We start from the raw sequence: 15,710 nt of genomic DNA on the forward strand, positions 1-15,710 counted from the left end.
AGATTTAATGGGCATGGACCTGCCTGTTGTAGGAGTAACATGATCATGAAGTAAATGAGGGAGGGAGGGAGGGAAGGAAGGAAGAAAGGAGTTAAATATATGATTAAATGTTATCACATAATCTGTTGGGTCAGTTGAAATGTTTATAAAGTTGATCTTGCCAGTTGTAGTTTCATTCAGCTTTGATGATGGGCTAGGCAGAGAAAACATTATAGGAAAAAAGTCACAAATTATGATGTTTGATCAAGCAAATGTTAGAATTATAGGTCTTGACTGATTTTTCTCATTATGAAAAATTCAACTTTTATTAGAGCCCTTAATCACTGTTACAATGTCAAAGGGCTTTACAGGCACAAGAGAGCAATGGAAAAGAAACATATAGGTACGCAGACGGCTCTAGCACCTTTAGGCACTTGGACCCCTAAAAGTACTAACAACAATAACAACAACAATAATAATAATAAAAAAAAATAACCTGGCAATTAACAAAAGGTTTCCAATGATTAGTGCTTGTGAGCCTAAAAATAAATGTCAGGAATTACTCACTTGCTCACAGTTTATCTGTGCAGAGGCAGTTGAGGCGCTTGTGCACTTACAGTCATCTCATCACCAGGGGGAGCTCTTGCATAAACCTAGACTGTTAGAGGACTAACAGTGTACATATCTGTTAGTGTATGTAGGCTTTTCCTTGTATTCATACATACAAGCCTTTCCCAACCAATATGGTGCTTTGGATTATACACGCCTCACTGTCTGTGGCCTGAGGTTATAATAATAAATTTAATTAGTGTCCATTTTTCCTCCTGACAAGACGGCGGTGAGGTGACGGAACTGAGTACGTCTTATCATCTATAGGGGGAACAACCGGTGGATTTTTAAATGTCTGTGCTTCCCACTTCTGTACAACCAGAGGAAGAGCCGTGAAAAGGTTTTGGCAGCGGTGGGATTCGAACCCACGCCATCGAAATGACTGGAGCCTAAATCCAGCGCCTTAGACCACTCGGCCACGCTACCGCTCACGACAGCGGGGCTGATATTGATGTTCATATATTTATACTAAATATCTCGATAGTCATACGATATAATGATGGATTCTGACTGATTTGAAATTCTAAGTGTAGCAACAAGTACAACTAAGCTTTCTTCAAAAAACAGCATAATAACACCAAATGGACACAGAAAATGCGGTTCACAAATATTTCATTGCTCTGAACAGACAAATCACTGTCTTTGGCTGCACTGGAATTGAATTAAAAAATTAAAGTGACACATTTTGCTACTTCAACACAATGCGTCAACAATATTTTAAAGTGTAACAGTAGTGAAAATTGAGCCATCTTCAAAAAACAAACAAACAAACAAACAAACAAAAAAACAGCATAATAATACCGAGTGATGTGGAAAATGTACTTACAGCACAAAATAAACGTCTTGGGCTTACCCTGACGCTAAATTCGTCAATTTCGTTGCCTTTTGAGATATTAATGTCGTGCATGTTCATTTCTAGATAGCGATATGATAATGATATGATAATAATATATCGTTCAGCCCTAGTTTATACCGTGGTTGGGGTGCAGACGCTGCTATGATTGGCCGGCAGGTGTGTTGCACAGGTAGTTCGGCTCTAGTTTAATCACTGTCCTAAATTCATCCGCTGGTAGCCATAGCAACATTAACAAGCAGAGCTGTTAAAGCCTACTCCTTATCAACTGCCACTAGCACAGCTGAAATAAATTAATGACCAGGAGGGAAAACACACCAATGTTTGTTTTTGTTTTTGTTTTTGTTTTTTTTTTAAAATATGGTTGTCTCCTCTCTCCTTTCTATATTAAGTAAATGCCATGGTGTATCAGCTCACAGGTGTGTGAAGTGCCTTAAACAGGGGGGTCAAACTGGTGTCATGGAGGGCCAAAACGTTGCAAGTTTTCATTCCACTGATTCATTCACTGATGAGTCCCGTCTCTCTACATTAAGGTGAGGTGATCAGTGAAATCACCAGGTGGAGTTTCTGGTTGGACTGAAAACCTGCAGCCTCTCGGCCCTGTGTACCTGTGTGTACCTGTGTCTTACATGAACAGAGCACAAACTGCGGGTGACCTCTGCTCCTCAGAGGCCTAGTTCACTCGCTGTGTGTGTCTCCATTGGCCGTTGCCAGGTTACAGACAGGAGCTAAACAGTATTTGTTAAGGCATTTCTTTGAGCTCGCTTTTCCAAAACACTCCATGCAGGCAGCAGCACAGCAAACTGCACTGCTTTGGGTAGAAAATGCAACCGGTGTACACAGTTTTCAAAAGTCACAGAGCACTTCACCACCAATAAACTGTGCATATCACCAGCACACACTGTGAAACTCTGCACACTCTCAAATTTATCATCAAAAACTAACATGTAAAACTAAAGTCCACAGTGTTTGCTATATTAGATGCCAGGAAATGTAGAGAAACACACACACACACACACACACACACACACACAAATGAAACTGATCTCTATCTCTGCACTGATCTCTGCCTATAGACATACTGTACAGACATACAGAGCGAATATCTTTAAATATATTAATTTTTTAAAAGGTTGCATTGTTTGTATAGTTCTAATGTATTTGTGTTTAACTACATTTTTTGAATTCCAAGTCTATTTTTCCTATTTTTTCCTTTTAGTCATTTTAATTTATCTGTAAAGACTTTGTTGTTTTTATTTCACGCTTCCTTTGGTCATGTAAAGGTCTGTCTCCCCACACCAATGAGGCCCCTTTGAAGTGAACTGAATTGAGAGAGAGAGACAGAGAGACAAAGTGAGACACACAGACACTGAGAGAGAGAGAGAGAGAGAGAGAGAGAGAGAGAGAGAGAGAGAGAGAGAGAGAGAGAGATGGCCTTTCTACAGACACCCTGCCCGCCTCATTACCTGGGTTGTCAGGGAGAATGCAGGTGACACTCACACTGTGACACAGTTTCTGTCATATTCACTTTGTTTTTCTGAAGAGTGCACTGCCAAACAAGAGCTCCTTACACTGTTTTACAAAATATTATGATGAACTAGAAAAGGAGCGCTTCCTGAGGAAAATGTGTGTGATTGCTCGCAGCGGGAAGACTGATTAGTTTGGATTTGCATTTGTGTGTTCGTCATGATGAGAGTGTGCACGCTCCATCAGCATGTCACACTGAGCTTTTAGAGAGTTGGAGGGAGTTTCTGCTGCACTGTTTGTATGAGCCTCCTAACAGTCAGTGCATCCCATATGTACAATTAGAGCTGATGGGGCTGTCATGTATTTTATAACTCATGAATTAAACATCTCCTCATTATGACAGTTTGTATGTTTGCTCAGCATGCCATACTGAGTTTTAAAGTTACACGCAAGCAAAGAAACGTACAGCATGAAAATAAGAAGAAAGTGGGACAAGTTGCACTCACAAAGTATCTGCAGTCTCTGCATGTTTGATACTGTCAGCCAAAGGTCCACGAGGCTCTCTGCAGTATTGATGGGGTCAGGCTCAGTGTGTAATCTGGCCAACACGCTACACTCAGCAGATGACTCCTGTTTTGGTTTTAGCACATGCCTTCATTGTATTGAAAGTTTGACTGCATTAACCGACCAGACAGTCTCTCATAGTTTCATTAAGGATTGTGAAAAAGTGAACTCCGTTTTCCCTCCTCATTTGCAACAGATTATGAAAACACACATTCTTAATGATGTTTGAAATGCAAAAAGAAACACTTGAAACTTGTATAATAAGCATATGGCTTAGGTGTTGTAATTCTCCACAGCTCAGGCAAGATGATTTTTATTATTGAAAATTTGAGTTATACAAAATATGGCTGAAAGGAAAGTGTTTACATTACGGATGACAAACAGAGACAGCCAGTAGATGTTTATGACCGCTTTGGCAAAATAAATAATGATTTATGGTGAAGATATGCAACCTCAAATGCTGCAACCCATGACATAAAAATCTCACGACTCCTGCCAGCTGACAGAGGTGGCAACTCTGTGATATCATATGATTATGTGGATGTGAACTTCTGTTTAATTAGTCCTGTGTTTAATCAGGGCCTACTGTTCAATCACATGACTCACTCTTGCAAATTCCACCTGATGTTGATGCTTTTAGATGTTTGAAATCTTCACATGAAACCCTAATTTTGTCAGAAAAGTGAACGTTTTGTGCCTAGATCTGAAGCTACTGGAGAAATTAGTGGGAGCAGTGCAGGAAGTAGGCCTGAACACCGTGCTGTTTACTTCATATCCTTCAACAGATTTGCACATAGGCGTGCATGATTACTTATCAACAGGCCACTGTGCATTTTGAAATTGTTATTTGGTAAATCAAAGCCTACGTGAAGCTGATTACAGTCAGTAGTGAATTTTACTTTCATAGTAGCATCAGTATCAAAAGTTGGATCTCATTTTGGAACAAAACCATTCATATACATGAATCATATTATGTAATGACTTGTACATTATGCAATAGTCACTTATGATATCCTCATATTTTCTTTCTTAGTGTTGTGATTACCATATGATAAGAATTTACATCTTGAGATTGCATGAAATGCTCTGTTGTCTGACATAGTGCCTGGCTGGCGGAGGAATGGACAGGGAGCAGGAATGTGTGGAGGATCTGCCCTGAATGGGACTGAATCAGACACACCACGCATTTGTGACATAGGCGCTAAGGCATGCTTCACATTCCCATTTCCCTCACCACTTCTCCTTCTACAAAAATATTTTTCTTTAAGAAAAAAAACCTTCTTCCTGCATCTGAATGGCATTCTTAACAGAAATCGCTTGTAGCTGTCCCGGTCTTGACAGCGACATACAGCGAATGCAGAACGTTATGAGATATTCTGCTGGAGCTTTAGATAAATATATACATAGGATTAAGGGGTCATGTGTGATGTGTTGTTTGTTGTGTGGTGTGACTGTTTTCCAAACTGAGTCATAGAGCAGCATTGTCTCCCATCCGTCCTGGGCAGAGCAGCACAGGCCTGCACTGACTGCTCGACATGCTATTCATAATTGATTAGCGCTGTACTGGTCAGATTCTTGAATGTATGCTCAGTCTTGCCAAGACTTGTTCTTTTATGGGCAAGCTTAGCATGTAATCCCCTTTTTTAAGCGTTAAATGGATTTGGGGCAAGTTTAGAGTGAGGCAGAGAGGTTTCCAGTTATGTAAAAGCTATTTGAGGCCCCATAGACAAAGCCCCATTAAGTGTTAGCTGGACCAGAGGGTACATTTAGGGAAAGAGGTCCTGTCTCCAAATGAGTGGGAGACATTGGGGTTCTGCAGTTCTTTTTTCGCTGCAACTCCAGCCTGCACGTAAACACCCAAGACATTATGTCTGTTTTTTGGAACTGACAGATTAAATGCAAGAACATGGACAGGTTGAATCATAGCCCTGTGTATAGAAACCACGCAGTGAAGCTATATTTCTAAAGAACCTACAAAAAGCAACCGGATTTATGAAAATACCTCATTAAAAAAAAGTCAGTGTTGGTGTTTGAAATGCTGGGACACAGAAAATACTCAAAATCTGTTGCATGACTGTTTTTACTTGTTAACTGCAAGCAAGAACATGTTAGTCATCATAGAAGACAGCAGCAGTGTAAGCACAGCTCCAAAACAGCATACTGCTATATGAATATCGCTGTATACTAATACATGTATCCATTAACTTTTTCTCTCATTAGCATATCACACGTCAAGTCAAATAACATCACGGCAATATCACCTGTAATTCAAATGTGCTGAAAACATAGATTGTTGATTAAAACTGGAGCACTAGACCCAGGATGAGAGTCGCTGCAGTAAGCAACAGACTGTCTCCATAATTACAAGAAGTGGCAGGTCATTCTGAGATCGTTTGGCTTTCATTTTAATTAGCAGCTCAGCTTCAGCCCCTCACAGTGGAGGACCCGCACACAATTTGAATTTTCTGCCGTATTCAACTGAGACCTCTTAATTATTGCATGTTAAGTTGCAGCCATTCTGCTCTCTGACTAAAACTGTACAGCTGTACAATAAACTGAACAAAGACCTGTTGTTGACAATTGTCTTGCTTTTTTCCCCCCGCACACAAACAAGAAGAAACAAGATTATGTGCAGGACATGAAACTTCCAATTCAGCTTGTCTTGGAACAGTTTGAAGCAAAACAGGGACATTTTGCAAACAAGAGAAATCATGTCTTCTGTAATCTTTACTTGACTCATTGTTTTCCTCGATCATATATTTAACACATAATATTTACAACTGCAAAAAAAAAAAATCCTCAGCATTCAGGAAAATTTCAATTCCAGTCAATCTTAACTTATAAATCTCTGAGTGTTCAGCTACAGTAATCACATTATAGATCTGGAATACAGTGACAAAAAAAAAATACTTTTATGAAAATAAATAGCATCTCATCATCTCTAAAGCTCTGGCAAAAATAAATAAATCAGGAGCGGTGATTCAGTCATAAAAAAGTGAGGAGTTGTCAGGTGTCCCATTGGCACAGGGCCACTTGTAAATACTCATCTAAGCCTAAGCTACTCATGAACAGGGAAACAGAAAAACCCTGTCATAAAGACTCTTGACCGACTATTGTCGACTTGCACAAACCAACTCACTTCAGCCATTGTGCCCATTTTCACTAACACATTAGTTTTTAGCTATGACACAGCTACACTTTTTCATCCTATTAACTTTACAAAGCACCCCATTCAGTCCTGCTCCAACATTTCTGTTTGCGAAACACATAATCAAGAGCTATATCGCCAACTAGGATGAACACATTAATTCAACAATAATATTCTATGTGTTTTTCTCTCCCAAAACCGAGCACCAAATGATCATGTGTTCACAGGTTTATCATTAAATAAAGAGGCCTGAATACTGCTGTGCATGGAAATAATACTTGTGGATTTGAAGGGAAACGCAGAATTGTACTTTATGTAAGCTGAACATGCGGTACATAAACCTCACTTAACATTTCTGCCTTAACAATAACCCCTGCATATCTGTCACTGCATACACTGAAGTTTCCTGAAGGTAAGAATTATTAGATAACATCTGATGCATATTTAAATGACAAATAAATGAGGACTTTGAAATGCATATTTTACACAATTTAACTGACCATTATAACATGTTTTGCACCACGCTTACAACTTATAGATATGGACGGAATAAGAGGAAGCTAGGAAAAGTGCTCACTGACAAAAGCATTGATAATTCAAGTTAACAGGACAACTGCAACATCTCTGAGATGCACAGGGGGAGATACCGTGCATACTGCATCTGCACAGCACCCTCTGGAATTTCAGATGTTTTAAAGACAGGCAAGCTCAGAATTTCTCCGTTGTCAAAAACTTTCACAGATGAGAAAGAAAGGAGCGCAAACCTCATACCCCAGGCCAATGAAAAATACAACTGGTATGGTCTGCTTGCCGATTCCTGATAATCAATGTCCCTGATTGGACCGTCTGTTGTCACTCAGGTCGTCTTTGGTCTTCTGGATGCAGGTGAAGATCTCTTTGAAGAGAAACTTGTACTCTGGCTGCTGGCCCTCTTCCAAAACCATTGGCAGGTCAGACAAAATGGCTGAGCTGGACCGGCGTCGGCGGGTCCAGATGTTTACCTGAGGACTGTTGGGCGTCTGAACGGCTTTATGGCTGAGCCCGTTCGCTGCCTGCTGGCACCGCTGCAGGAGCTCCTCATATTTCACCTGGAAAACACGTCCCGTTATCACTGACAGCAGGGGTACTCAATAAGCTCTGCAGGCAGGCCATTTTGGAAATTCATACTATGTTGGGGGCTTGGGGTTGGGAAAGCGGGCACAAGGAGGGGGATCAAGTTGCCAAGCATCCTTTGTAAGGAACAAATATCAGTTGCTTTTGCTTAATATTACTCGTCCAAATAAAAAAAGAAGAGAAAATATATTACACCAAACATGCTGGGAATACGCCACCTGCAATGCGCTGTACTGTGCATCCACCTCATTGAGCAGAGAGATGCCCCTCTGTTTCACTGCCTCTGTTCGTCTAATACACATCTGGTCGTGTCCACGCTGAATCTCCTCTGTGTTCCCTCTCACAAAGCTGTCACTGCTACACCTCTGGCGGCTGTATCGCCGTGGCTCTGCTTCTACCACCTCCTCTTTTTCACTCTTTTCCTCCTCACTCTGTGTCGAGATGGCCTTCTCCTCTTGGCTGAAGAACACGGTATCAGGCAGCAACAGCTGGTCCAGCCTTCTGGCACTGGTAGGAATTTGGGGACACAAAAGTATGTAAGTGTGCTGTATTATCAGGATGTACACACACCCTTTATGAGTCTGTATATGTGCAGTACATTGCAAGTTATATCCCAACTTCAAAGAGAGATATGATGATATCTTCTAACTCTTTTGGCCGATTTCCTATACCGATAGCACTATTTTTTCCACCTAATTGCAGAGTCTCATCAAGTCTCTAGCCACTGGCAATGCAGACGTAAAATTCAATGTTTTTCAAAATGCGCTGGGCAAACTAAGAAAATTACTTTAAGTTAGGTTATGTAAAACATGTCATATTTATTTTTACATAAGATTTTCTTTCAAACAAAATTGTAAGGGTTTGGATGATGGTCTCTCTGTGCCCTGACAATCGCCACAGCCAGGGCATATTATTGTGAATCCCTAGAGGATATGAAGAAACTGAGTTGGTTTTCATAAAAATAGATGTATCACTTTGAGTCAGGACAATTCAGAATTCAGGCCTAACCTGTTGGCACAGTCTGCCCGCCACAGAAGCTGGAGCTCCTCCACTTCGGCCTCGAGCTCCTTCTGCCTGGCCTGGCAGCCCTCCAGCAGCACCAGCTGCTGCTCTAGAGCCCTGTTCTCCCGGGCTGTCAGCTCCATCTCCTGCTCCACAGCCTCTCTGCGGCTCCGCTCCGCAGCCACCTGGCTCTGAAGAGTCTGGATCGAGTGCTGGAGAGCCGCATTCTCCTCCTCCGGGTCCGGGCATCTGTCTCGCTCATAGAAAGAGCCCTGGGGTGACCACAGCGGGTCCACACGCAGACTATTATGGGCTAGGTACCTGAACAAAGGAGAGGGCATCAGTTCAGGTAATTTATTAAAACAGTAATCATTTCAAAACATGGTCTACATGGATAATTAAAGTGAATGTTCAAATCCATCATCTGTGGCATGCAGTGCCATACTGACAGCTGTCATTTGCATCCATTTTTGTAGATTTGAAGAATAACACAGAAAAAGCACTAAAGCACATGAATCATCGGCTCCTCAGAAGTAGAGAACTGTAACGTCAAGAAATAGTGATATAAATCCCAGGAGCACACTGTGTTCACTTCAAGAAGAGAAAGTAGGAGGATAGGCATGTTTTACCATATCAGGTTCTATCAGGTTTTGTTATATTTAACCCACTGAGGCAAGCTCCATTTATTTCTTTCAAAAATATTTTCCTGCAGATTCCTGCTTGGATTTTATCCAACACACCTGTCAGACTGGGACCCCTCTTAGGTGTACAGTCTCCTTTTCAAAAATATAAAATGAAGAAAAAAAAAAAACGAAAAAAAAAAAACTTTGGTCTATGTAGATGTATTTTTTCTAGTAGGAAACTGCAAAAAAAAAAAAAAAAAAAAAAAAAAGATTAAAAATAAAATAAAAATAAAAAGTAATGATAACAATAATTAATAAGAATACTTTCTTTTTTAAAGAAACAAATAAAAATGAAAACAAATCTAAAAATACATAAATAAAATGTAGACAATGCACTGTTTAAAATACATTTGGCCAAATGTCACCAAGCTCACTGTATGGCACACCTGCTCAGCACAACTGGAAAATGCAGCACAGCAACAGCTGTCTGCCTTCATCAGTGCACTGCTGATCATAGGGCTGGATTAATGTGCAGGGATTATGGCCAACAGCCTTGGGTCAGATTATTTGGTCTGGCTCCGGGTGACCTGAGGATATGCAGTCAGCATGTCGGGCTGTGACACCAGTGCATTAGGGGTAAGAGGAGGTCAGACACCACAAACATAGGAGCACTTAGCCAACTTGAACTTCATCATTTCAGTGCTCAAGTGTCTAAATACAATATTATTTTTGTGTTTGACTTTAACTGTGCTCTGGTGTCAAGGTGAAGGAAGTAGAGACAGTGAACACAAATTCCTGGTGGGCATCCAGCCACATTACTCCTGGCACAGACCGAGTTTCATTTGCCAATACATTCTGAGCAGTCCTTTCAATCCTGCAATAAACAAACTACTGCAAACAGTCAAAAGGAAGTGGATTACAAACTCAGGAAGTATGTGGTAAACGTTCTGATGTAACTTCCTTAGTTTAACTCCGCCTATTGTTTACGTGCACCATGAAATTTCCACCATGAACAAAAGTTGTTCTTCCACATACTTCACTTCTGCTGTTAGTGTTTAAGAGCAAAAAGTGATCTCTCTCACTCACACACTCACACACCTGTCACTGTGGAGGTCATGGACTTCTTTCAGACAGGACATGCTCTGCGCTCCAAGGTTGCGTTTCTGCTCTGCCAGCTCTCTTTTGTTGCGCTCTACCTGGGCGTTCCTGAGTTCCTCCAGCTGGGCCTGCAGGTCCTCCATGTGGGTCTGAAGCCCTTCGATGGTCTCTGTCAGACTGTGGGGAACAGAAAGTGCAAAAAGTTTTATAAATTTAGTTTTATAAATTAGGGCCTTCAATCATATTGCAATGCACTGGTGGCTACCTAATTTATCTACTTATCTTTTGACAAGATGTTAGATCTTGTAATTAGTTGAGTGGCAGAATAATTATATAAAATATGACTGACAAGCTGAAAAAGGAATTCACTAATAATCGGCAGACTTGATTTTAAGACTCTGACCCATTAATCTTGTGCTGGGCCAGGCGGTTGTCTTGCACCAGTCTGTGGTTGCCCTGCTCCAGATCCCTGGCTGCCGTGTCTAGCTGCTCATACACTTTGGCGTGCTGGTCGTTCATCTGACGCAGCAGGTCCACCTGCTTGGTTAGGTACTAGGGTCGAGGAGAGGGGGGAGAAGGACAGAAGGTGGAAAGTCAAGTTGGTGATACAAGAAAAGGCAACAGGGAGACAATGTAGATCTATTTCTCCATTTCCATTGTCATGTTTTTTATTTGACTGTGTGGTTCAGAAACACATTTCATGTAAAACACAGCGAAAGCTAAAGCTCAAATACTTTTGTGTTGGGGTTAAAGAAAATCCTCATTTTATTTTAAATATGATATGTATTTTGTTTCAATGTAAACAGATGTGTTTCCTTTGAAGTAGCCAAATGCAGTGTTACCAACTAAAAACATGCAAAAAACATTTCAGCTTTATTGTAATAATAACAATGATAAGAAGAGCATCTGCGCTGCGTGTCCATAATGTACATGTCTATAAAGAGTGCCAGTAATAGCTCACTATTGCCAACAGCTATGACATAAGTCTCATTTCATTTAAAGTAAAACTTTGTGAGGCTCCTGTAAATTATTCATAGCATCTGACTTCGATAGTAAATATAATCATTAGAGGATGCTTATAGTAAAGCCATTGGTCATGATCTGCAAAGATCTATCTAACAGAGAAACATTAGAAGAAGTTACTGCAAATAAACTTTGAACATATTGGCTTCATGAATAATAAGACAAAGGTGATTTATTCAAGCCAGTTCAATTCAAGGCTAGCCAAGTGTCTGGGCAAGAGCCAGACCAGGCCTTGAATTTGACATGCAAAGTCCACATCTTATCATTTGCTGAGCCAGTAATCAAATACAGTAAATGCTGCTGTATTCTAGGCGTGCATATTGGGCTCAAGATGTCAAGTGAATTCATTTCACTAGTACAAGTTTTAGCGTTTGTCTCATTTGAGTGTTTATTTTTCAAGAAACACTGGAACAGAAACACAGCCCTGTATCACAGTGACAAGTGCTGGACTTGCAGCATTGAGAGTGACATTAGTCATGAAAGTAAGAGCAGGGCAGACACAGCACAGGGATAATGGTCAGTGAGATGAATTGGATTACCATATCAAGCCCAATAAGCCTTCAGGCCATTGGCTCTCAGACTGACATAAACAAATTAAGGCTCTTATCTTTGCTAACCTGTTGCCAGTGAATAGCATGTCCTGTAACCTAAATAGATTAGCACTGTCTGGAATTAAATGTCTATGCACTGAATGATGAGGTATGACAGACGGCCTTCATTTTCATATTCCACTTGAAACATAACACGTAAGAGCTGGGGCTGAATGAATATATGTGTGCAGAGCGTGGATTTAATACATGAACAGTTGTTCATTTCCCAAGGTTTGGTAATTTTGCCATTTGTAGAACAGGAGCTTGCTGAGGCCCCATGAACAACAAATAATTCATTGTGTTGTGTCAGGTGCCACTGAGTAGCAGCATTATCCCAAATAAGCAGATTCAAAAGATAACTTAGGATCTTGGTCACTGAAAACCACCTGACTAAAAGAGGGTGGATAATAGGACTTGTTGGATAATAGGCTAGTAAAAGTTTTCCTATAATTAGGTATACCAAACTCTTGTCAAGAAGTTAGACTGTGCCAAAGGATCATGAGGTCACAGGCTGGTCAAGACCAGATTTTATTCCCTTCTATTTAAAGTTAAGAGAAACTCACGATCAGAAGCCCCTGCCAGAGAAAGAAATTTTTGGATTTCTCAACATTAAGACTTCTCACAGCGAGTCAATTACTGTATTTATAATGTTCAGAGAAATATACTTTTGCATCCTTAGATATGTAATGATTGGACACAGTCATTACATATCTAAGGACAGTAATCTTTACTGAAGGGAGGTCAAGGAGGCCAGTTAACCCTGATATGTAAATTTATCATTTACATGGAGAAATGTACACATCTCACTAGTGCACTGTCCTCTGAGTGACATTATGTTATCACCTCTATTTCCTGCAGCTGCTCCTGGTTAGTGGAGTACATCTGCTGCAGTGCCTGCTCCAGCTCATGGTTCCTGTCAAGGAGCGTCTTACCCAGCTCTGCTGCCAGATGGAGATCTGTAAACACAGGCAAACATGTAAACAAAAGGAACAGGATGCATTCAATACCCAAACATAGGCATTGATAGAATTACATACATGTATAAACATGCACTGGGCTGAGCATAGCACATATAAAGCATTGTTAGAGATGCTGGTGTATCAAACTTATTATACACACACTGTAAGTCTGTTTTATAGAAAGAAAATGTGATCACAAGTGGTTGCAAAACTTTTGTGTCCAAGTCTGGGCTCTGCAAAACCACAGCATACACTGGCACTCTGTCTATACAGTCAGCAACATTGTAAGGTGTTTTTTTTTTTTTTTTTTCTTAGCAATCAGTAGTGCATGCCAAGCCACTTTGTGTTTTACTGCAGCGTCCAAAAACACAGTCAACCATGTGGTTTAAACACCATGTCTGAGCAGCAGGCACAGCAGACCACAGTCAGCCCAGGGGGAAGTGACAGCCTCAGGACATCGTGGCAACACAGAGCTGTGACCCCATGACTACCTTAACAAAGTGTAAGAGTGTCACAAAAGTATGCTATGGATTTAAATGTCATTTCTTCTGAGCTTATATATGCGCATTTTGATTGTAGAGCTTCTGCTGTGTGTGATCACAGGTGTGGCACAACACTTCAAAACAGACGGTAACATTGTAGGTAAACGCCACAACTTAGCCAAATGACAAAGTGACGAAAATGACTATTTTTCTTCTACTGTGTACGACAAACATTTTGACAGCTTCGAATAGATTTAACACAATCTGATGTTGATATTAATTTAATAGGCACATTCAAGCGGCTGCTGAGTAGATATTTAGGGCGCGACCAAAAGCTGTGCAGTCCTTACCGTGTTCAAGGTTCTGCTTGTCATACCAAGGCTCCTCACCCTTCTCAAAGTCCTCCTCCACTATCATGTCAGTAAGCATTTTGCACCGCTACAGCGTCCGGAGGCTCCACCTGACAGACACCTAGCACACCGGTCCCCTTCCAGCTTTGACTCGCCTTGTGTTCACGGCGGTGAGCGGCGGAGAGTGCACCCTCCAGCCGTCGGTGGCGTAGTTTGTTGTCTACGGCAACGTGGCAAGTCTCTGCTGCCGGTGGTGAGGGCAGCCAAACTTCCTGTCCGCGATAGGAAGTCAAATGAAATGTCTCAGAAATATTTAAAAAAAAAAAAAAAAAAAAAAAAAAAAAAAAAAACGTCCGGCAGATATTCCAACATATAAGTCCACAAATAAGAAAAAAAAAGTCAAATATATTGAATCGGAAAAATATTTACGCTGCTTTCCGGTCTTTAAGTGTGACGTAACACCCTTTCAAAATACTATTTCCGGGTCCAAACGCTCTGACAGATACTCAAAACAAACGACAATGGCTTAACCGGTGAACTTGTTTACAATCACTTCTTTCTTCAGTGAGGTACCTGCGAGAGTCAAAAAGGGCTAAAACTCCTTCAATTCCAACAAAAAAGAGAGTTTACGAGGTTGAGGTGAGTTAGAAGTTAGCAGTAAGCTAGCTAGCTAGTTGACATCTTAAGATGATATGCCAAAAAAACGCACAGGGGTCCGTTTCACAAAGCAGGTTTAGTGAAGACTCTGAGTCTGTTCACCCTGAAATGAGGGAAACTGAGAGAAAGAGGGGTAACTCTAGCCTGTTTCACAGAGGGAGGTAACTGAAGCTCTCGGTCAGTTACCGCAGTAACAGACTCCATGAAACTAACCTGGTCGGGACCGTGTGTGGCTGAAAGAGTGTCCGCCCTCTTTCAGCCACACACCGTATTTAACTTCCTCATTCATTCAGTCAGCAGGCGAGTTTTGGTGTGGCATATTTGTTCTGCCGTCTATTATTTAAAATAATAATAATAAAAATAAAAAAAATAAATAAAAAAAAAACAGTCAGTATGCCTTTATTAGAAGTCCATTAGTAGTTAGGTGGAGACTTTTTTTCACGAACATGGCATGTCCTGTTGACAGCGATCCCGTGGATGAAGGTGCAGTGTTACTGCGCACAGAATTAAATATTCGTCGGGAGATTATGCCAGAGTCTTACCTGTTTGAACAATGTTTTTATATTTCATCTTAAACTGCCGCCAAGTGCGCTTCTCCCCCGCGGCATTGCACCTAAATGAAATAAATTAATAGGCTACCATTCAAGCAGTTTCCCCCTGTAATATTATTGTGATTGCAGCGGACTACATTTAAACTTATGCACTGACCGGAGCAGCAGTGTTCTCCCACGCCGTCTCCCTCTGCTTTGCCGCTGCAGCGGTGTTGCACTTTTTTTTTTTTTTTTTTTTTTTTTTGAACATGTTCAAACTCGCTGTATGAATGCATTAAGATTTCCAGTTCAACTGGGGTGAAAAACGCAGCCCGACGCTTCCCCGTTGCCATGGTGACTCGTCAAATCGGGGCTCCATTGACGCTGTCATTTCTTTTTATAGCTGTGGTGCACACACTTAACTCCAGGTGAAACTACTCCGAGTTGATCAAACTAATTCAGATCAGCTGTCCTGGAACCGAAAACTAGACTGTTAAGTTAAGACAGTTAAAACTAACTGAACTCTCAGTAGATCAACTGAGAGTTCAGGCTCAGACTTGGTTTGTTGAACCTGCTTCGTGAAACGGACCCCAGGACTGCTATAACTTTTGACGTAAATTAAGATGAAAAACTTAATATTTATATATGTTCTCTTTCTCGTCG

At 40.9% G+C, this 15,710-nt stretch overlaps 1 protein-coding gene and 1 non-coding gene across 2 annotated transcripts; both read right to left on the bottom strand.

Annotated features, from left to right (window-relative positions):
• Window positions 1-932: 932 nt before the first annotated feature.
• trnal-uag (transfer RNA leucine (anticodon UAG)) lies at window positions 933-1,014 on the bottom strand. Its single transcript has one exon. It is a non-coding gene; the product is annotated as a tRNA-Leu (tRNA).
• A 4,522-nt stretch (window positions 1,015-5,536) lies between these two features.
• Window positions 5,537-14,122, bottom strand: cdr2a (cerebellar degeneration-related protein 2a). Its single transcript, XM_030057495.1, has 7 exons — window positions 13,861-14,122; window positions 12,913-13,025; window positions 10,860-11,008; window positions 10,457-10,633; window positions 8,742-9,056; window positions 7,952-8,240; window positions 5,537-7,708 (listed from the first exon to the last, which is right to left on the bottom strand). The coding sequence occupies exons 1-7, from the start codon at window positions 13,937-13,939 to the stop codon at window positions 7,445-7,447; spliced, it is 1,386 nt and encodes a 461-aa protein (XP_029913355.1). The 5' UTR covers window positions 13,940-14,122; the 3' UTR covers window positions 5,537-7,444.
• Between the last annotated feature and the right edge of the window lie 1,588 nt (window positions 14,123-15,710).

The sequence above is a fragment of the Myripristis murdjan genome, chromosome 8 (genome assembly GCF_902150065.1).
Source record: "Myripristis murdjan chromosome 8, fMyrMur1.1, whole genome shotgun sequence".
NCBI lineage: Eukaryota > Metazoa > Chordata > Actinopteri > Holocentriformes > Holocentridae > Myripristis > Myripristis murdjan.

Excerpts from the sequence above, each read along its gene's own strand:
- cdr2a (XM_030057495.1), bottom strand. The coding sequence starts at position 13,939 with ATGCTTACTGACATGATAGTGGAGGAGGACTTTGAGAAGGGTGAGGAG. Across the intron at positions 10,634-10,859 it reads GCCCAGCACAAGATTAATGG|TCTGACAGAGACCATCGAAG; the intron begins GTCAGAGTCTTA and ends TGTTCCCCACAG. Across the intron at positions 7,709-7,951 it reads CACAGTACAGCGCATTGCAG|GTGAAATATGAGGAGCTCCT; the intron begins GTGGCGTATTCC and ends CGTGTTTTCCAG.